This window comes from Oryzias melastigma, linkage group LG20 (genome assembly GCF_002922805.2).
Source record: "Oryzias melastigma strain HK-1 linkage group LG20, ASM292280v2, whole genome shotgun sequence".
In the NCBI taxonomy this organism is placed as follows: domain Eukaryota; kingdom Metazoa; phylum Chordata; class Actinopteri; order Beloniformes; family Adrianichthyidae; genus Oryzias; species Oryzias melastigma.
The window spans coordinates 25,273,685-25,296,242 of NC_050531.1; the positions used below are offsets into that span (position 1 = coordinate 25,273,685).

General features: G+C 45.8%; 2 protein-coding genes across 2 annotated transcripts; one reads left to right on the forward strand and one right to left on the reverse strand.

The window, feature by feature from the left end:
• Positions 1-163: 163 nt before the first annotated feature.
• Positions 164-11,240, forward strand: lancl2 (LanC lantibiotic synthetase component C-like 2 (bacterial)). Its single transcript, XM_024261743.2, has 10 exons — positions 164-274; positions 354-541; positions 3,183-3,300; positions 3,617-3,824; positions 4,823-4,970; positions 5,642-5,788; positions 6,170-6,352; positions 7,381-7,557; positions 9,864-9,936; positions 10,543-11,240. Exons 2-10 carry the CDS (start codon positions 383-385, stop codon positions 10,617-10,619), a joined length of 1,290 nt encoding a protein of 429 aa, XP_024117511.1. The 5' UTR covers positions 164-274; positions 354-382; the 3' UTR covers positions 10,620-11,240.
• A 1,130-nt stretch (positions 11,241-12,370) lies between these two features.
• On the reverse strand, positions 12,371-22,391 carry vopp1 (VOPP1 WW domain binding protein). The gene is made up of 5 exons (XM_024261770.2): positions 22,204-22,391; positions 20,135-20,193; positions 15,628-15,705; positions 15,304-15,437; positions 12,371-13,218 (listed from the first exon to the last, which is right to left on the reverse strand). The coding sequence occupies exons 1-5, from the start codon at positions 22,249-22,251 to the stop codon at positions 13,013-13,015; spliced, it is 525 nt and encodes a 174-aa protein (XP_024117538.1). The 5' UTR covers positions 22,252-22,391; the 3' UTR covers positions 12,371-13,012.
• Positions 22,392-22,558: the final 167 nt, after the last annotated feature.

Consider the following 22,558-nt stretch of genomic DNA (forward strand, 5'->3'; position numbering starts at 1 on the left):
CCTGCGGGGCTGTGGCGGCCCGGGGGCTCCGGTACCGGGACGCTTCGTGCCGGAGGCGGACCTCAGAGGGAGCCTTTTGTTCTCACAGCGCGGGGGGAGGATGCTGACCGCTCCTCCACGGAGGGGGGGTCAGCCCTGACAGCAGAGCCGGGACGCGGGTTTTTCCTGGTTTCACTTGAACGAGAGCCGCTTCAGTTCACCGGGACACCGGGAAAGATAAAGCTGTGGGGGCTGTGGAGCAGCGGAGGGGGCTCACGCGCTCTGGTTCCACTCGGTACCTGGTCTCTGGACAACGACTTTCTCCAGCTGTCCCGGTTCGGTCTCTGTGACGCGGCGCTGACTTTCTCCGGCAGGATTTTGTCCGCGCCGAGCCGCCGTACAGATGGGGGATCACGTGTCCAAACGGCTGAAGCTGTCGGCGGAGACAGACATGGAAGAGCGCTGCTTCCAGAACCCGTACCCGGACTGGGACCAGAGAGCTGCCGGGCCCGCTGCCGATCCGGAGGCGGAGCCCGGCGAGCTGCCGGACGCGGAGGGTCAGGTGAGCCCGTCCTAGACCGCTCGTACGGATTCAGACCACACGGGAAAACCTGTTCTCTACCACAGTCTCTGCAGAGCGGCAGTATGGAGACAAAATAGACTCACGCTGATTTGTGCGTGTGTAAGTCTTGATTTGAAACTCACAGTAGAGCTGCCACAAACGATTATTTTAAAATTCCACTAATCATCGATTATTTTTTCCAATTAGTCGACTAATCGTATCATGCGCAAACTGGATGTAAAACACACATTTTAACCATCATTAACTTTAAGCTAACTAATAACTAGATATATAGCTTTACCTGTGATAATGCTAGTGTGAATGCTGTAAGCTGAATTTGGCTGATGGAGATGCTGAAATTCATAGCTAAAAACACTGAAGCTGATAGCCAGCTAAAATATTAGTTAAATGCTAAATTAGCCAAAAAAAAAAAAAAACAGAGTAAAAGCCACAGTTAGCCTAAATAGCTAGCATGTAGCCGAAATATCAGCTAAACGTCAAAATAAAAGACAGAAAAGCCTAAATTAGCCACAATAGCTGAAATATTAGCTAAACTCCAAAATAGCCTAAAAAATTCTTGATAAATAGTCCAAAAAGCTAGCAGAATGTAATAAAAACGTTCAACTTTACTACACTTGACTCCATATAATATAAAGTAACGACTAATCGAATATTAATTTAGTCGTCAACTATTTTAATAGTCGATTAGTCGTCAACTAGTCGGCTAATCGTGGCAGCCCTAACCCATACAATACATTTTGTGCATAAGTACAAAAAATAATAAAAAATTAATTAAAAAATTACAATATACACAAACACATTCAAATTACAACAGCTTGATAATAACTATATGCTCAAATCTTTAAAAATTACGCACAAATCGCATGTTACGCACACAGACCCACATTTACGCACAAATCTGATGTGAGAATCACGTCTCCAAGATTCGTCCATGATGCGTTTAAATGCTGCTAGAATTCTGGGTCATCAGAGTTTTCTTTTCAGCTGCTTTGAACTTAAACTGTGAATAATATCTGGTGGAAACTTGACACTTTCCCACTTTTTTAAACTGATATGCCCGATAATTATTACAAATACATAAATAAAAATATTAAAACTCAGAGCTAACATTAGCAGTTCAACAAAAATGGTGATTAATATCCGAGCTGTCCTGTTATTTTTGTTCCTGATTCCAGCTCAAACGAGGATAACAAAGACGTTCATTGATCTATTTGTCTGCAAGTGGATCCATCAGAACAGAGTGGATCAGAGAGGGCCCACTCATTTCAGCCACTATATTGAGCTTTTTCAAACCACAGGTTTTTATCTGGTCCTGATCCACCGGGATTTAAATAAAGAAGCAGTCAGAAAAACAGTTTTAATCTTGAAATCTTTTATCTACATGTTAAATAAAAATGTAAAAAAAACTTTGTATTTGAGTGGGTCTATAAAGGGTTAAAAATTAGCAGGAAATCACAGATCAATATGCAGTTTGTTGTTTGATTCTCACCATTGGGTATCCACGAGAATCAATAAACAGGAGCAGATGTGGTTAATCTTACAGACAGGAATCTGTGTGGATCATAATGTTTGCAGATGACACTGTGTTCTAGAGCGAGAGCAGGAAGCAGGTGGAGGAACATTGAGAGAGGTGGAGGTTTACTCTGGAGAGTGGAGGGATGAAGGTCGGCTGCATGGCTCACTACACCCTGGGCCGGGGATGGTCACGGGGAGCAGAGATGAAGATGCTGAGGATCTGTTTGGGAGTGATCAGCATGGATCAGGAATGAGTCCATCGGAGGAACAGGAAGGAGAGCTTAAACATGCGAGGAGCTCTGGGTTTCTCTGTTAATTCCCGCTCTGAAAACAACACCATCTCTCATCTCAAATCCGTCCTTCATCTTTCTCTCGGACATCTCCATACTCAGACAGAGTTTCTCTACACGCTCGTTTCTTGCTAACATGGATGAAGGAGGATTATGGGAGGAGGATAACACGCCTGCACTTATGCATGATTGACCGCAGTAAAGCTTTTCCCTAAATCTTTCATAAGAGGCTCTGTGCTGGGACCACACATGTTCAGTCGGGTGTTGGTTCTGCTTCCAGCCTCTCATCTGTCAGTTGGAGGCTTGATCCCAGAGAGAGGCGGATGATCTGATCTGGATGCTCTCAAAGACCTGTGATTCATGTTTTGTCTCCAGATCAGTTCCTCGTATTTCCTCTGTACGTTTAGCAGACTGCTATATTGGACAGGTGACCTGTGGTGGTTCAGTCCAGGGTCTGTGGTCTGTCTGTCAGAGTGTGGGAGGTCCAGCTTCATGGAAAACCTTCTAAAGACTCTTTATGAGCAGCATTTCCTTTGGGTGCGTCTAGTGATGGTTTCCACAGATTTCAGCTCAGTAACTTGAAACCAGGCGTGCATTAAGGCTGTAAGGATTCCTGATCAGGGATGAACTTTTGCTCAGAAATCCTGTTGGATTCCTGAAAGAGAAAGGATCCAGAGGAACAGATGGAGGGAATGTAGGGTTATCGCCACACTCTCCTGTTTGCTCTGAGCTTTGTCAGGAAATCCTGTGTTCATGCGACGCAGCACCTGCGTTTGCTCACCAGCAGACTCATGAGAGTCCTCTTTCCTTCTTAGGTGAGCGCAGCTTTCCAGAGGAAAGTCCAGAGTAAGGTCAAGGATCTCCTGCAGCAGATGGAGGAGGGCCTGAAGACTGCTGACCCTCATGACTTCTCCACATACACCGGCTGGACAGGTAGGCTCCATCATCTCCTCACTCCTTCAAGATTCTCAGACAGATCAAGCCTCCACATTTGCTTCCACTTCTTCTGGGGGATCAGGTGTGTATCTGCAGGCTGTACCATCACTGAGACTGGATGAACATTCACTCACATCAGGAGTTTGTAGCTGCTAACCTACAGTATCAGTGCTGCCACCTGAATGTGGGAAAATGTGTTAAATAAAACTGAGCAGCAGCAGAAAAGCAGCCAAAGTCAAAGATAAATCTTAGTGTGAAGTGAAGACAGAAACTTCTGCCCCTCCTTACTTCAGCTCCACATGCGTCCCTGCAGGAATCGCCTTGCTGTACCTCCAGCTTCACCGGGTCACGCATGAGGCCTCCCACCTGCAGAGGGCGCTGGACTACGTGAAGAGAGCCATGAGGATCCTGAACGGCCGCAGAGTCACCTTTCTCTGTGGCGACGCCGGGCCTCTGGCTGTTGGAGCCGTCGTCCACCATAGACTCAACAACACTGCAGACAGCAAAGAGTGCCTGAGCAGGTCAGAGGTCATCATGAGGATGTGGGGATGATGATCAAGTCTGACTTAATGATTAAAACAAAATGGTTGAAGATTGGAGAGTGCTGATGACTTTCTTCACCTCGATCGTCCTCATGTGGAGAGCAGGGATCTCCAGCATTCAGACTGAACTGCAGAATGAAAGATGAGTGAGCTGTCGCGGTAGCAGATGGCCATGAGCTGAGCATGGATGATAGAGAGCTGTCAGGGTGTGAGCACTCCTCAGGCTGTTCTGCTGTGCAAGGCAGATCAGCCGTGAAGATCCACGTCAGCTCACAGGAGATCACAGTTTAATGTTCTGATAGAATGATAGAGAGACTCAGCCACAACCAGACGGAGGAGGAGGATCCAGAGAACCAGAGTTCACATGATGCTTTGCCAATTCTAACAACAATCCCATAATGCAACAGTGGATGAATGGATGGATGTATAATGGATGGATGGATGAATGATTGATGGATGGTTGGATGATGGATGGATGATGTTTGGATGATGATTGGATGACAGATGGATGATGGTTGGATGACGGATCCCATCTTTGTCTGCTGTTGCAGCTTCCTCAGAATATCATGCTGTATCTTAGCCAGCACTGATTCTGGTTCCGACCCAAAACTGAGAGCAGCCGGGCCCAAGGTGGAGCCTGATTTACTGAGATCCATGAGGAGCAGAGCTGCAGGCACACATAAGAGAAGGCCGTGCAGACACTAACAACCACATTCCAATGAGGATTTAGTTCTTGGAGAACAGCAACCTCATCCAGCCAGAGAATTAAAACATTCAAATGTTGAGGAAAGAGTCTGTGTCACCAGAAGGACTTTAGTCAGGACAGTATTTACCAAAAGTGCACGTTAGGCAGGATTCTGAAGCATTTCCGGTCAGCCTGCATCTGCAATACTGAGTCTTCTCATGAAGAACTGCGTGAGCAGCTCTAACCAGAAGAGCTGAGCTCTGCTGATGCAGCCCTGACTTTTGTCTTGCAGGCTCCTCCAGCTGCAGCGCTCCGTGCTGAGCCCAGACGCCGAGCTGCCGGATGAGCTGCTGTACGGCCGCGCCGGATACCTGTACGCTCTGCTCTACGTCAACAAGGAGATCGGAGCTGATGCTGTGGATCAGAGCACCATTACAGAGGTGCAGCACTAATGAAGGAGTTTTTGAAGCAACGCTGAGCTGTCAGAAGACACCAGAGCATCATGTCCAGGGAACACATTATATTCATTAGATTCAAAATCTTAATAGACCCATGAGTCAGGTTCAGTCCATCATTCAGAATCCACAGTTTGCTTCTGCTAGAAACAAAACAAGTCAGCAGGTCATGTGACCACAAGTTTCCTCCACCCCTCTGTGGTGGAACGAGTTTGAAGAAAATGACAGATTCTTCACAGTGGAGCTCATCTGCAGACTGATCCCTGAGAAGATAAACTCTGACCACTCAGTAGATGACCTCTGACCCCTAAGAAGATGACCTCTGACCCCTCAGCAGATGACCTCTGACCCATCAGCAGATGACCTCTGACCCCTCAGCAGATGACCTCTGACCCATCAGCAGATGACCTCTGACCCCTTAAGCAGATGACCTCTGACCCCTCAGCAGACGACCTCTGACCTCAATAGCAGTCACACCATTTCCAGCTGTCTGCTGATCCCTTCACACAGAGAAACTTCCTATTTTTATCAACAGAAACAGTTTCTGACACGAGGAAACCTCGTTCTCCACTGTCCGACCATAAACCCTCCGTCTGTCTGGATCTGAGGACTGTTGGTGTCTCATCACCACTGTGTTCTCCCTCCCGGGTCTTCAGGTGGTGACGGCCATTGTGGAATCGGGGAAGAACCTGTCAGCAGAGCAGAAGAAGGCGGAGCGCTGCCCGCTCCTCTACGAGTGGCACAATAAGCAGTACATCGGAGCGGCCCACGGCCTGGCTGGCGTCTACTACATGCTCATGCAGGTAGGGGTCTCCGGGGGTCCCTGCTCAGCCTTTTGCCTTACCCTCAATAGTTTGGGTCCTTCAAAGGTTACTAAAGGTTAAAACTGCAAGGTTCTGCACAGCGTCAGGAACTGTCCTTTATTTCCCTCCTGAGGCTCTTCTGCCTTTAGGTTTCACCAGTTTGAAAGACTCTGGGTAGTAATTCTGAATCGTAGAATCTGCACTGAGCTCTCCAAATTCCTAGAGTTCATACACTTCATAAACATAAAAAAGGATTTTCTGGTTGCTCCACCCCTCTAAAAGAGAGCGGTGTCAGAGCAGTGTTAGACTTTGAAAGGGTCAGATGTCTTCAGAATGTGGGGGCAGTGAGATGCTGCAGAGATGACCTGCGTCTGTCTTCAGCCTGCAGCTCAGCTCCCCGCAGACGTGCTGTCAGAGCTGCTCCGCCCTAGCATCGACTACGTTCGCCACAAGAGGTTCCGATCCGGCAACTTCCCGTCGTCGCTGAGCAACGAGAGCGACCGGCTGGTGCACTGGTGCCACGGAGCGCCCGGCGTCATCCACATGCTCATCATGGCCTACAAGGTGAGGCTGACGCAGGCTGTGGACGACCACGGTTACTGGAACGCCATCACTCCACGTTCTGCAGGTTGGAGCTTGATTCTGAAAAAGATGACAGGCAGAACTCACTTTAGAGCAGGAGTGTCAAATTCAATCGCACAAGGAGCCAAAACACCTGAAGACCCAGGCCGAACAGGATAAACATTTATTGAACACTCTAAAACTACACTTTTAAAACTTTTAAATCGTAACTTTTTAACATAATTATGAACTAGATATATAGCATTACCTGTGATAATGCTAGTGTGAATGCTGTAAGCTGAATTTTAAACTCAAAGTATCTTCTGAGACGTGGTTGTTTGGTGGGCGTGTCCCTGCTGGACTAGACTGTACTTTGAGACTTCATTTGTGTCTGGGGATGTTTATTTAAGAACATAATCTTTGTGTTACCACGACTCTACTGAGACACAAGGAGCAACAGTGACCCCCAGTGGTCGAGCTGTGCACTGCGTTCTCACTACATCAGTTTGAATGGAAAGGAAACTGATTAAAACATTGTAACAAAGGGAGTAAACCACTCAGCTTTCATCACTCAAAGGTGCGGTCCTGTCTCTCTGTGACTGGATCAGAACCCTGACGGGCCTCAGTGTCGGCTTCAGCGCGGTCTCAGTAGACATACCTGGGAACCAAAGTGCTGTCTGAATGTTTTGCTTTGAAGATGACGTGCACTGATGTGATCTTCTGTTGCACACTGCAGTCATTGACTCCTCACTGACTACAATCTCCAACAGGAGGAACTGGTCCTGATCTGTAACCCGACCCAGATCCCACCCTGATCTGATACTTATGCAGCTCAGAGCCCATCTGAGTCTTGTCTGACTTCTTTACTCTGCATTTAACCGATTTTTCAGATTTTTAGGTAACCATGGCAACCATTGCAGTCTTTCTTAGCATGTGGATGTGTTTCTGTAACCCATCAACTCTTGATGAGACAGTCCACAGTCGCTGCTTTGGGGAGCAGCCGTCAGTCCACATCTTCTGTGTCTGCACAGGTGTTCAAAGAGGACAAGTACCTGAAGGAGGCTGCAGATTGTGCCGAAGTGATCTGGCAGCGCGGCCTGCTCAGGAAAGGCTACGGCATCTGCCACGGAACCGCTGGCAACGCCTACGCTTTCCTGTCCCTTTACAAGCTGACGCAGGAGAAGAAGCACCTGTACCGCGCCTGCAAGGTAACACCACCCTTCACACATGGATGCAAGCAGAACTCTGAGGAAAAGGATCATTCGATCAGTCATTGGAGCCATTAAACAGTCCCTCCAGGATCCAACTATTAATACAAAGTCAAGCAAATCCCTCTGCAACTCTACATGTTCATCCAGCTATACTGCAACTTTAACCAATCTACCGTAACAGTAATGGGTGACGACGCAGATCTGTGACTTGTTCCCTTCTGACTCCGTCCTGAAGTTTGTGCTCTTTTTTAATTAACTCTCTTTAACCCTTTGTCTTGTCTGGTGGGCCTCTGACCCACCGAGCGCGGGCGCATAGGTGCTCACACACTGGCAGCGTCAGCGGGCGTTCAAGCGCTCACTTTCAATCAAGTCTATGCAAACTCGCATAGAAGTTTAATGTTCTGCGTCTGCAGAGACTTTTCATTTAAGTGGCCGCTTGAATGTGCGCCAACACAGCTGGTGTGTGAACAGCTTGTGTGGGGGGGTGTTGCACTGAGCGCACGCGGGTGTGGAGCGGTCCGTCACACACGGAGGACAACATGAAAATCTGGAGCAAAATCTGGAAGTATTTCACTTTAATTGATGATAATAAATGAAACATTGGAGTCTACAGGAAGAGAATTCCATATATAACCTCCTCTACAACAAACCAGAGCAGATCATCACTGACAGAAGAAACCAGATCAGCTCCTCAAACGTCTTCTCAGAGACTCAGCATTGATGCTGTTGAAATGGATCAACAGGAAGATTCTTGGAGATCTGAGGCTTCATCTGCTTCTGCTGTTTGTTTCTGAAGTTTTTAACTTTTCCCTGCAGAATGTCGTTTTATTCTAAAGTCTGTTTAAATCAGTACACAAATATTTGGGTTATTCGAGCAGAGAGGACCAAAAGTTCATTTTGGGTTTCACGGTTCTATTTATTTTCCACCCACAAGTGCATGTGTCACAATGAAAAGAGTTGGAATATCCGGATGTGAAGTTTATTTATTTATGTTCATTAATGTTGTTGTGCTGTCACTTAACTTGAATAAAACTGTGAAACACAAAATGAACTTTTGCTCCTCTCTGCTCACAATCACCCAAATATTTGTGTTTTGATTTAAACAGACTTTAGAATAAAATGATTGGAAAATTATAACCTTAAAAAGCAGCATAATCAGATGAATCTTCAGATCTCCACGTTCTTCTTTTCAGAAGCATCACTGGTGAGTTAATGGTTGGTAGAGGAAGAGAAAGACTTTGAAGAGCGGATCTGGTTTCTGTTATCTGATCTGTTTCAGAAGCTCTCTCAGGTGTTTATAGGTCTCTAGTGGAGGAGGTTCTACATGGAATCATTTTCCTGCAGTCTCTAAATTCTTCCTTTGTATTATCAATATCTAGTCCAGAGGACTGCAAGGTTTAATGCTAAAAGATCCATATGATCCAGTTTCCTCTGGACTGAAATCCAGCGAGAGCCACAAAGTCTTATTTATGTTTTTGTGGCCATTAAGACATTTATTAATTAAGAGAAAGGAAGAGAAAAAGTAGAAAAAGAGAGAGATGATAGAAAAGAGCTCGCCTCCCTTTAAGCAGTCAGAAGGGAAACGGTCATGAAGCTGCGTCGTCATTCATGCCTGTTGTCACGGTAGATTGGTGAAAGATGCGGTGAGAATAAGAAGTCGCAGGGTGCTCAACAAGTCGCAGGGTTTCCTTGATTTTGGTTAATAGTTGTGATCTTAACATCGTGAAATCCCGGAGGATCTGACTAGCTGTTTTTCCATTACACGTTTGTCCAAAACTTTACAGAAATTCTAGCTATTTCTAGAAAATAGTTTCACAATGACGTTGTTTCTATTAAATCATAACTGTGCGATAAAGCACAAACCAACTCTCACGATAAGTCATTAAAACACGGCGATGGATGAGAACAAATGTTTTTTTAATTTGATTCCCTAAAAGAGAGCATTTGGGTGACAGCTCTGTTGCATGCTCACGTGCAGTTCACAGCCTCCGATGCACGTGAGAGGACCTGTCCTGTTCAGCGGTGTTTAAAAAAATAACAAGTAAGCAGCTGGACCTTTTTTCTGTTTGAAAACATGACAAGTTCCACTCAAGTTTGTCACGGCTCTGTAGCACTCGTCATCAAACTTCTTTTCAATAAATGTGAGTTTTTTCAAAATTGTGGTGTTTCCATTAAGAGAATTTATTATCAAAATTCCAATTCATGAACTTTTCGAGTTAATGGAGATGCAGCCACTGATGTGATGCTGCCGTCATCAGAGCTGCTCCATGAGTGTCACCCCGCGGCTCTGACTCTGTCTCCAGTTCGCCGAGTGGTGCCTGGACTACGGGACCCACGGCTGCAGGATCCCCGACAGACCCTACTCTCTGTTTGAAGGTACGCCGTCTCATAGGCCTGTCTGCCATGCACTTCTTTACCTCTTGGGGGCGCTCTCGTTAAACACTGCAGCTCATGTAGCTCTCGGCTTCATCATCATCATCACATGTCCTGTATGAACTCTGACCTGTTCTCTGGGTCAAAGTGGAGCATGTTTTCAGAGGAGCTGGAGTTCATTCTGGTCAGACGGTCAGACCTGTGACCCTCTGCTGCTCCTGAGCGCAGGAGATGCAGGTGATCAGCTGCGTCCGTCACGGGAAATGTTCCTGGTTTCAGACGTGACGTTGGGAAGGTGCCAGCCTTTTGCCTCTTCACGCTCAGACACGTTTAGAAAAGCCTCCAGAGGTTCTGATTCCTCTGCGTCCTCATGCTGCTCACAGGAAGGTTAGGAAACAGCAAGTCCATCTCCAGACCAAGACCAGAAAAACATTTAGACAAACCCAAACCGCTGTGAAGCACGGCGGTGGAAGGCTGATGGTTTGGAAAAGTTTCTGTCTGTCCTCCTGCAGCTGCACATTTGAACCCTCACATGCACGCAGGGTTCATTTGTCTGGACTGGTCATCGTACACCTTTGAGGGCGGAGCTAATGCTTGTCTGTCTTTCAGGTATGGCGGGGGCCATTCACTTCCTGTCAGATGTGGTGAAGCCGGAAGCTTCCTGCTTCCCTGCCTTTGAACTTTAAGCTGCAAACCTGCTGAAGATCACGAGGAGGAGGAGTAGGAGGAGGAGGAGCAGCGTGGAAGTGAGCTGTGGTTCTGAGCCGGATCACAGGAACACTTTGAGAACCCGCCTGTTGTCCAGTTTGACTGAGGAGTCCTCTAGCGTGCTCGTGTGTCTTGTTGGTCTTTGTGTATCTGCATGCTCTCTATGCTCCTCCCACCTCAGCTTTTACTGAAGATAAAGTCTCTTCTGACCCCGCCCCCCACCCTGGAACATGCATGCTGGGAAGCTTCACGTCTGCAAGTCAAACGAAGGAGACGATCATCACTTCCTGCAGCAAACAGGACAGAAGCCAGGTGCCCAGAGAAGTGCACGTCTCATGCACGGTTCCTCTCCTGTCCTCCTGTCACTGTGGGGGGGTCAGATCGGTGCTGCACCGACATGGAGCCAGAGCGCCGCCTCTGGAGTCCGACAGCGCCTGAATGCTTCGCTCTCCGACACGAATGTGGCTGCAGCGGCCCGTGACCCGCCGCGACCTCAGGTTCACTCCAGTGAGGATGACTGCGGCGGCTCTTCATCTCGTCCTGTAAAGTCCTGGATGTCTGTGAGCCGGAATGTGTTTAGAATAAAGTCCAGTCCTGAGTCCTGTAGTCGCTCCGGTTTTGTCGTCACACTCTCCACTCGTTCTCCACAAAAGTCTTCATCGTCCTCTTCACTGGTCTGCAGAAGACCCCGCCCTCATCGTTAGCATCCCAATGCTTTTAAACATCTTTTAAACCATTTTCAAATTACCAGTGGTCTTTTAATTATAATTATGTCAATAAATTAATAAAAAAAATGTTATTTTCTAGGATATAGTTTCTGCAGAGCAGCAGGTGTCATTATAAATTCATCTCAGTAGGGGTGGGATTATATAAGTTTGCTTCTTCCCACTCCTTTTCATGCAATCATGCTTGAAATAAACCAATCAATCAATAATCTCTGAATTGTGGGTGTGACTATTAGCATCTAGTAAGCATGTGTCAAAGTCAAGGCCCGTGGCCCCTTTCCGCTTTTCTCCTTCAGAATCTGCTAGAATGATTGTGTTGGCAAATCAAAGAACGCAAACATTGAAGCTCCGATGTTGAGGGGTTCATTGAAGGCTAGCTCTGAGGCTACGATCACACCGCAATCGGAAACTTGTATTTAAGCAACTATTTCCAATGAAATGTCAATGGAAATGTGTTCAAAACTCATGTTCGTCCATCACCACGCACATGTTTAACTCTACTCACAAACATGTCCATCAAACATGTTGAAATTTGAATTATTTGCGCTGAAATTCCCTTTTCTCAGTTTCAGAATCCACTAGAATTGTGTTAATTGTGTAGTTTGAAGAACTTGTTATTTTGCTGGTGCTGGAAATTTCTGAATTCATAATGAATTAATCAAGGCACCAAACTGCTTTATGACACTATCAACAAGAACATCACACAGCATGAAACTAGGAAGACTATGAACAATGGAATACAGGATAAAATACATCAAAATGATCAAAAAGACCTCAAATTACTGAGTATTAGAAGCTGTTCTTAAAAGTATATTTAAAGCTGTGATTTAAATTTTCCTCCCTCAGAATCACCAGTAAAGATCCGTCAGGTGTTTGAAGATGCTCACCTGCAGAGGTCAGCAGAGGTCAGCAGGCCTGCGTGAACGGTGATTTCCACACTTGCTGTGAGTTAACATGCAGACTCTGCTCTATAAAGGTGTGGCAAAAACCACCAAAGTCCACACTAAGCTAGCAGTTTGTTTATTTCTACATTCTGTGGGATAAACACAAGCAGAGAGTCTGTGCAGGCTCAGCAGGGAGTGGTGATGGTGTCGTGCACGTCTCTCCTGCTGACAGCTCCATGCGTCCCCTCACACTGAATGAGCGTTCTCCCCCCGTAGAAACAGACTGATGTAACCCTCTCTCAGCCATTATTCTTCTGGCTGTTGGGTGAGTCCTGCTGGATCTTTCTGCACGGATTCCATAAGGCTGTTCTACACATGCACAGGACAGTCTGAAGGTAGTGATGTATTCTCCTTTATTCGGGTGAAACCTGTCATTAAAGAGAAGCAGAAACATGTTTTTGAAACATCTCTGAGTCCTCTAAAGATGCTGCTGCAGGAATGAAGGAACAGAGTGAGGAACTCTGACATCCTGAAGGGATTCCCACTATTAGAAATGAGGCGGGAGGAGCATGGCTACGCCCCAAACATGGAGACATGACACTGATGCACATTCTCTGATCCACTTGTAAAAAATCGTAGAGAAGATTTTCTGGACGTTAGCATCAGTTTTTTATCACACAGAGGTGGAGTGCTGTCAGCCTTTTCTCTTCTCCACACACCAGTCCTCATGAAGTGAATCGCCGATCGGTGCTCCTCTGGACTCTACTTCTTGTCTGTGCTCTGAAATATCTGTTCGTAGGGGGGTGGGGGGTGGCTGCAGTAGGACGGAGGTGGAGGGTAGGGACTCTTCATCATGTAGGTGAAGCCGGGCGCTGCGGGGTACGCTGGGTGAATCATGGCGGCCCCCGCCTCACCTGCTGTCACCCCGTTGACCCCGAAGCCCTGCATGCTCCCGGGCTGCTGGGAAACTGCAAGCAGGAGAGAAAAACACTTGTTACCTTCTGGAAAAGTGCCCTGCAGACCAGGATGGAGCAGTGGGAACGCCACACAGGCCCCACATCATCATTCCCTCACCGCCGTGCTTAACAGTATGACCGTTTCTGGAGGTCAGCAGTTCAGTTTCTAGTGGTAACTTTAAACTTAAAACTCAGAAGGAAGGTTTTGATTCAAGAATTCTTTCTCCTGTGCAGGAGGACTGGACTACAGGTCCTGCATGTAAAACTAGAGAGATAATGTGAGACATTACCCAGAAGACTCTGCAGAGTAAAGCTCAAACCTGGAGCGGGACGCACATGGACCCACAGTTTGTTCTACCAAACCTAAAGAAAACTATTTGATTAAATAACGGTTGAAGTTCTGTTGGATTCATCCACCTTCCGAACAAAAAGAAATCTCCTTGACATGCTCAAATTTGAGCTCTTCTCCAGTCAAAACAGCTGATTTAAAGACAAGCTTTACATTTAGACTGTTTAACATGGAAGTCAACTCTTGTGTCAGCAGAACCAGCCTGTCTCGATCACTGTCAGTTTCTGTCTCTTTTAGCACCTGAACTGCTCAACATGCAGTTTCCACCATGAAAGGAGGAATCTGCCAACTTTCAGGTGCGCTGTCAGTCGTGCTGGGAGGTCAGAGGTCAGAACAAACCTATCCATCATCAATGAGAAGAGAGCTCTTCTTCTGTATAACTCTCAGCTGCACATGATGCTGACGATGTGAGACTCTAAAAGAATGTCTGAATCAGAGATGTTCCACTTGTGAGGTGATGCAACTCTCACAAGGAACTCCAGAAGAGCTCATTCCTGACTCATTCATCCATCGTGATCAGGAGCTTCTCATGAGGACTCCCCTGAACCCAAAACTCTGCTTCCCCCACTGACTGTATAAAGATAACTGGACCGAGCGACCTCAGGTTCCAAACAGGAAGTACCTGCTGGCTCCAAGAGGCCAAAATCCCATAGACTTCTTTGAAGAAATAAACAGCTGTTACGCCTGGTTCACACTGGACGTGGAAGCGGCGGGAAGCGGAGTGCGCACGGCATCCGCTCTCTGCTGCATCTCACACCAGACACACTTTTTTCTTTGACGGTCAACAGGCACTTCTGCTAGAGCTTTTTATGTTTTTGCCATCATGGGTAAGTTAATAAGCTAAAATATGACCCCATGTTTCTGCTAAGAAGAAGGAAGTTAGTAGATCTACAGTTCTTTAATGTATCTGTTGCTGAGACACACAGAGATAAGTGTGTTTATTTTCATCTCTACAGTCTGTTTACATACAAAAACATGATCACATTTGTCAATCACGGTGTTTTATTGTGAAAAATTGGTTTTATTTTGAAAATAGACCAGATTTTCTCATGTATCTTGATGTAACTTCCTGCCAGGATTGACGCAGATCGCTCGCGGCTCGCGCACAAAGTAGACCAGACACCGAAACGATCCGCTGCACGCCGCGAGCCTTCCGTGGACGGCCGCGGCGCTCTGCATCTGGTGTGAACCACACAGTAGGTTTACAGGGTTGCTGAACGGAAGCGGCCTCTGCTCCACGGCGCTTCCATGTCCAGAGTGAACCGGGCGTTACTCAGTTATTCTATTGGTCAGAATAACCATTCTTGCTCTAATACCTTTTTCTTCACGTTGTTACTAAAAAATTCTCTTTTCAAAAAATATTTTCTTTATCTCAAGTTATTCAAATTATAAACTGACTCTAAATAATAAACAAAATAAACTGGCCCCGCCTCCAACATTTGATGACAGATTCTCCTGAACAGTTTTCAGTGGAGGGGGTGTGGACTTCCCTCATGCTCACTCATGGTTGGTGACAGTAGTTCCCATAGAAACGTGACTCAGATGACTGAGACCAATCACTGTCGTCTGGCTCCAAATAAATAAATATAGTGATTGAAATGGCGGCGCCCGTAATACAGAGAAAAGGTGACTGGATTAGCTTCATTCCACTGGAGCTGGAGGTAAGGCCTTCTCTATGGTGACATCACACCCGGCGGTGTCCATCTATGAGGAGGAAGTGTTGACGGCGCCGGCTGGGACCCTCTTACCTGGCGTGGACACAGGGTGTCTGGTGAAGGACACGTTGAAAGCAGGCTCGTCTCTCAGAGGTGAGGGGTACATCCGTCTGCGGATGAAGAAGCCCGCCCCGCAGCAGAACAGCACCCCCATCATGAGCAGGACCCTGAGGAGAAACAACACAGCTGAAGCTTCCAGGTCTGCGAGAGGCGACTCACTGGTGTCAGTTTTTCTGACAAGCTTTTCCTTCAGTCTCTGTGGTTCTGAAGTTCAAGAAAAACATCATGAAAGAAAGATGACGTGTTCAAACTCGCTTCTGTGCTCGTGTGAGGCAGAAGATCCAGACCACCACTCACCAGAAGTACCAGAGTCTCTGGATGGACAGAGCCCGGAGGCAGCAGCGGGTCCCACAGCAGTCCTCGTAAGAGCGACATCTGCAACCAAATCCCACAACTGTCTCTGAGAGCCATCTTCACAGCAGCTTCACAGCAAAAAGGAGGAACAGCCTATCAACTCTACATTTAATCAGACATTGGGAAGCCCACATTTGTGTAAAAACTCCTCACCTGAACCTGATCCGATTCAGTTTGATGCTGCAGATTTCTAAATCATCAGCTCAGCTCAGATGGTTTTCAGGTTTATTTTGGGTCCTTCACAAATGAAAATGGTAGAAAATATGTACAATGCTTCAACCAGATCTACGGAGCCCGTGACCTGACATTGGTAAAAAAAAATTAATTGGTTCCCACAAGTTAGCATTTTGTTCCCACGGAATAATAACTCGCTCCCTCAGAATAACTCGTAACCACGGAATAATTAAAACGGTCCCTCAAAATATGACTCTGTCCCCTTGTGTTCTTGCACATGCAATATGGTCGGATGGTTTTTCACCACAGAGATTATATATGGATAAACGAATCATTCTGAGCTCTGGACTGAACCATCGGGGCCGCCGTATGGGGGGGGGGTCTGTATTTTAAAGTATTATGGAATAGTAAGACGTTTTTAAATAATCTTGAAGTAACTAAAATGTACTTGGTGCTTTGAGGCCCTTTGATCATCATATTGATAAACATTTTCTTTTGAAGAATCTGTCAGTCATCAGCTGTCAATGAGGAACATTATTAGCAATGAGTTCTGAAGGAGTTTAGCGTTATTCTAAAAGTATCGTGAATGGTCTGCACACCGCTTCATCCAGAGCATCAGGAGCTTTTCTTCAGCTCTGTCAGCATCAGGTAGAAACACAATAAGAACTGCCATCAAACTAGTTTTCACCTGTTGTCTATGGACAGGTGGCAATTTGTCTCTCTCAAAACATTAACAGTAAAAATACAATCTAAACATAACTATGAAGTACAACATCATTAAAATAAAGTAACTATTCACAGATCATTTTCTAAATACACATAACTGTGGGTGCATAACAGCTAACGGGACTTTAAGTTTGAACAACTATATCCAAAAAGTGTGAGTAATGTATCAATGTGTATCTTAGCGGCATGTATTACATGTGACCAACATGAATTTGGTTCAGCAAAAATCCAATCTAAACAAACAGTAGTGTAGCAGTCCACCCTTGGAAAACAACTGTGATAACCTGTGCTGACCATTTGGTCACGTGGAATGCCTTTTTCAAGATTAAAGGCTATTCGTTTACAGCAAGGAAGCCATGAATGGGCTGAGACTCCTACCTTCCAATTGGATGTAAGCCATAAACCAGCAGGACCACTGACTAAGCAAATGCATGATAGTCTGGCTAATGTCTGCCGTCAACCAAGGAGACTGACCCCCTGGAGGGTGAAAGCATTCCTGACAGACACCCTGAATCCTTTGTTTGAACAATGTGACCCTGCATAACTTTCTTATGTGTTAAAACACAAAACTTTTGCTCACTGGATCTTACATGTAAAACATCTCTCCACAGCCACAAGAAATGTCCTAATATTATTACATGTGTGTAATCAAACCTTTGTTCCTAGCAGAAGAGGATTCCACAACTATTTTGAGGTTAAAATCTTTGAATTAATCATTGTGTAACCGTCAAAGCTTGGAGAATTGCTTTTCTGTGTTTATGTGGATTTTGGGAAGCATTTTATGTGCCACATATAGGATTCACACACATATATAGGGTTTTACAAACTTTTTGATAACTTTGCTTGATAGAAACTCCTTTGTGGTTAATTCAGCGTTAAAGATTAAAACACACCCACAGCCCAGAATAAGGTGACGCCCCTGAAATTTGCATAGACAGAGCTCATTGGGACATGCAAATTACTTTCAATCGTAAAACGCCTCAAATCCCCACGGATTGGGCGATTCTGGCCCTGCCTCCCAGTTTGAAAACTCTCGCGCGCTGGCCAGGAGCCCTCTTGCCAACTCCCTCTGCTCTTGCCACCTTTCTGCATTCCTGCTCTCTTCCCTTTTTCTTTGTTCCTGAAGGCTTCTCCCGCAGGCTCAACAACACGCCTCTAAGCTAACTGCACAAGCCTGAGAAGCCAGAACTGGAGCAGAACAGAAACATCTAAGTTCTTCTAGTCTTAAGATCACGTTTGTCTCGCGCGCTTTCTTTCTTTTCAACATTTTTGTCTTCCGTTTATTTCATAGACTGATTCCAACTTTTTACCATTTTTGATGCTTTTATTTGAAGCAGATTTTGAATGCTAGACCAGTCGATAAGTTTCATTGTCCGGCCAGCTTTGCGACTTATACTTTTGGTCACTAAACGGAATAGAGAAATCGTTCGACCACCCCAGAAGCTAAGTGACTGAACAGAGCAGAACCAGCAGAACCGCAGGTTCCCTTTCCTTCTACACCTGGCTGCAGATCTCGCCTCCACGGCCCGCCTGAACCATCCGGCTAGGAACGGGATCAACCACCCTTCCTGGCAGAGCAGATCCAGATCTACAGACCGCTTGGTGAGAAGTCGAACTTCGCTCATACAGTCAACTGCTGGTGGTTAGAACAAAGATTAACTATTTTTGCAAGAGTAACATCTTTGCCCCGTTTTGAATTCCTCCTTTTAAGAATAGCTTATTCTCAGATCAGTAACAACACCTTTTTATGCACAACACACACTTAATGCATCCACACACTTAGCCTTTCCACCTCAATATTGTGTGTCTTTTCTTCTCATTTATCTATTTCTAGTTATTAGTTGAAGCTATATTCTGTGTTCCACACATGTTGATTGCTTTTCATGCTTGTACGTCCATTATTTCTGCTTGTTTAACCTCATGTTATTCAATAAATATTCAAAAGGACGTCGTTGTTTGATATCATTATTTTCTTCTTTGTGGTAAAGTCACTTCACGGGTAAAGACACTCACGTTAAAATTGAGAGACTGATTAATTGATTACTTTATTGATTAGAAGTAGCGGCTAATCATTGATGAGTAATATTTTCCTTCATTACGAAGGTGGTGCCCCGAGGATAATTTTATTAAATCTCAGTTTAATAAAGTTTATATTTTTCAACCAACTTTGGGATTGAATACTTCATATTCACCCCTTTCACGCTACAGTAGAAATATGACATATGAGTAATTGTGTTTGGATTCTGTTTTTAGGAGCCTCAGTTAACAACAGTTAGCAGTTCCAGGGCATTCTCCTCTGTATGATGGTCGCTGTGGTGTCTCATCAGAGGATCAGGAAACGTTCTGCAGAAGATGAGGCCGTGAACTGTCTCCCTGTCAACTGCAGACATGCAATCCACTTTCACGTCAGAGGAAGATCTCCCATCTGCATGTATTCCTGCAGTCATGTGACCACAGCTACCTACCCACCTGTTCACCTGTTTCGGTGGTCTTGTAGACAAATTCCTGTCTCCATTTCTGGATTTATTATCATAAAAATCCTTAATCTATCCTGTGAAGTCACGGCTTCTGCGCCCTCATCCTTGGATCAGACGACCACATGCCTCACCTGAGGAACAGTGGTGGTCCTCAGAGGGACAGTGAAGCTGGTCAGAGCAGCAGAATGTGGATGCATCAGAACTGTACAGAGGAACGTGTCAGTAGCTGCATTTCTATTAGCTATGAAATTGCTTAATTTGGTTTTGAGATAATAAAGGTGATTAATAGAAACATCACAATTTAGAAAAAACTGATTTATTTAAAAAAAAACTTTTGAAAAGAAGAGGTGGTTTTTGGTTCGTATCGAAAGGGACATGTTTTGCAAAACTGTAAAGAAAACACTTTTTTAAAATTAAATCTGCTTCATGAGAGATCCCTCAGCGTCGCAGCTCGTTATAAGCTGCGTACGGAATCGTTGGATCTCCAGTTCCTCCATAAAATCACCAAGATTTCATCATTGCTTCATCTCTAGCACGTTTTGCAGCTTGCAGCCTGAATAAGACGCAGACGTCTCCTTTGAAAGATGAGTATGAGCTCGAGTGCCGTGACAGAAACTTGAATGGATTCTGTCGTCTGTTTTCTTTCAATGTTTTTTGCTCCCAGTATCAGAAAGACAAGAAATAAATAATAATTAATTAAATGACATTTTTAATTATTATTAATTATTATTTTATTTATCTGCCAATAAATTCGTCAGGTTATGTTAAAATACATAATAAAACATTTTCCTTAGTTATAAGGATTAATTATTTTGTGGGAACGAATTAGGATTTTTTTTTACCCACGTCAGGTCAGGGGCTCTGTATAGATCAGCCTGATCATTAATCCCTCTTACTCAGTCAGGCTTGATCACTCGAGGACTGGATCACATTGGGCTTCTAGTGTTTTGTGTGTTTGAGTTTTTGTGATTCAAATCTCCTGTATGAAGGAAAATTCAGACGTGGCTCAAAATGTCTTGATGTTTCTTTGAAGGGTTGTAGTCCGAAGTGCATCCCACAAACAAATAACTTACATGAACTGGAAGGGATATCTGCCCTTGAGGTACCAGCAGGACTTCTTGGCTTCCACACACTGTGAGGGAGAAACGGGTCGATTAGTGAAACTGTAACTACTTTAGGACCAACTAGAACGAAGCAGAGAACAGACAGTAGTTTTATTCATCATCATCAGAGCAAAAAGTCCGTCCCTGCACGCCAAAACAGCACTGACCCTCACACAGGACGGGAGAATGATCCACCTCAGCCCAAACTCAGGCCAATGACACGGAGAGGGAGGAGCTTCTACCAAGACTGTATGCTGCAGACTGCAAACCTCCACTGAGGATGCTCTCTGGTGGGGGACTGGAATGAATTTCTCCCACCAACCCCTTACTTTTACAATAAAGAAGCAGAGCCTGTGGATGAGGGGCTGCACACTGCAGCAGGAATCATGTCATGGTGGGAAAACTCAATCACACAACGGGCCAAAATCCAAAACACAGCTTAGGTCGCGGGCTGAACAGGAAAAACATTTATTGAACACTCTAAAACTACATTTTTAAAATATTAAAACTACAACATTTAACATGGTTATGGATAATAAAAAGGCAGGAATATTATTCCAGAATAAATCAACTTAAACCTTAAATAACTTTCAATATTTTACTCTCCATACAAATATATTTGGTCAAAATTTAAAAAGTTAAAGATTAAAAACGTTGACTTTAAAAGTTAAAGTTAAAAATAGGCGCAAGATAACATCTGGCCATTAATAACAATAAAATAAAAAACCCGGGGGCCTTGACTCTGACTCGTGAGATACTCCAAAGCTTGGTCACATCATCAACATGAAACTGTCCTGGATTCAAACTCTTTTAGTTGTCCTGACAAGATTCTGCTCATAGTTACAGTGATAGGCAGAACTTCAGTCAACCTGCAGCTTCGCAGCAGAACGAGACCTAGAACCTCCAGAGTGAGGCCATGGCTGTCTGGAGAACAAGGTGGAATGCCTCCTCCAGGTCAGGATGAAGCCCCGCCTACAGTTCCTGCGGGATGAGCATGTTGACTGACAGATGGATGGAACAGCATCAGCAGTGATGTAAGTGCTGATCAGAACGGCTGTAGAGAAGATGAGGCCCAAAAATGAGACATTTGAGATGTTTTATGTTCTCAGAACTATTGCAGACCCCGTTTCCATGACAACCCTCCCTTTGTTTTTACTCCGCTCCATCTCATCAGCTCTTCTTCTAATGAAGCATCCTCTAATGCACACTCCACTCCTCCTGATGTGATGAGTGCGATGAAGAGGAAATGGAGATTACAGAGAGCATGGGTGGACCAAAAGGAAACCTTCGACCTTTCTAACAGCCCAGAAGTCAAGAACGCAGCAGTTCCACCAGAACCGCCGGCTCACTTGTTCCCGTGAGAACACAGGGGTTCAACAATCTTTCTGTAGGTTCAGATCCACATTCTCTGTGATGACTGAGGCTCAGTTACCAACAGTAAAAACAAATAGGCCATTTTCACATGTACCTTTGCTTTTGAGGAACCAGCATATAGCCACCTGGACACAAACAAACCATCCTGCTGACTCAGCCTCCTCTGACCTCTCCGGGGTCACAGCTCCTGCAGGTGAGGAGGTGCTCCTGCGGAGCTCCGCCCCCGGATAACGGCAGTGACGTCCAGCAGTACGCTCTCTGCAGGACAGCAGGGCCGTGAACGCAGCACGCTCCAGTCAAATTCAGCTGTGAGTGGGTCAGTCCAGAACCCGAACACCCCCCTCCTACTCCCCTCCTCCTCTTCCTCCTCCCACCACGGAGGAGCACAGAACAAAGACCCCCCCCCCCCCCCATCCCCACCATTATATGACTGTAGTGTTTACATTGGAACCAGCCAGGTAGTCCGGAAGCACGCGCGGCGCAGGCCTCTCTGTATCTTCATTGCTTGCTGGGATTTCCAAGCTAAAAGCGCACGCACGCGCAGAGCGGCTGTCAGCAGATCTCAAGGCGCACGAGTGGCCGAGCATCCCCCCCCCCTCTCTCTCTCTCCACCGGCACCGCCCCGCTCCTCTCCACCGCGCAGCTCGCGCGCGCGCAGCACTCACCTCTGCCAGCAGCCACACGGCGACAGCAGCGGCGGCCGCCCGGCTCATGGCTCCGAGGAGAAGATTCTGCTTCACAGAGAGGCCTTCATCCCGCCGCTGCGCGCACCTGCAGCACGATGCGTCCACGGCCGATGGAGCTGCTCACGCGCGCTCCTGCCGCGGCAGTCCCACAGCGCCGCCCACAGGAGCGCGTGCATGACGCCCTAACCCTGCCCTTTGACGTTTGGGTCCCTCGTGCACAGAATCTGACACGTTTAGGAAAGTGCAGCATGAATGTCTCCATACAATGTAAAATGACACCATTCTATTGTTCCATTATTCTAATCTATTCTATTCTGTTCTGTTCTGTTCGATT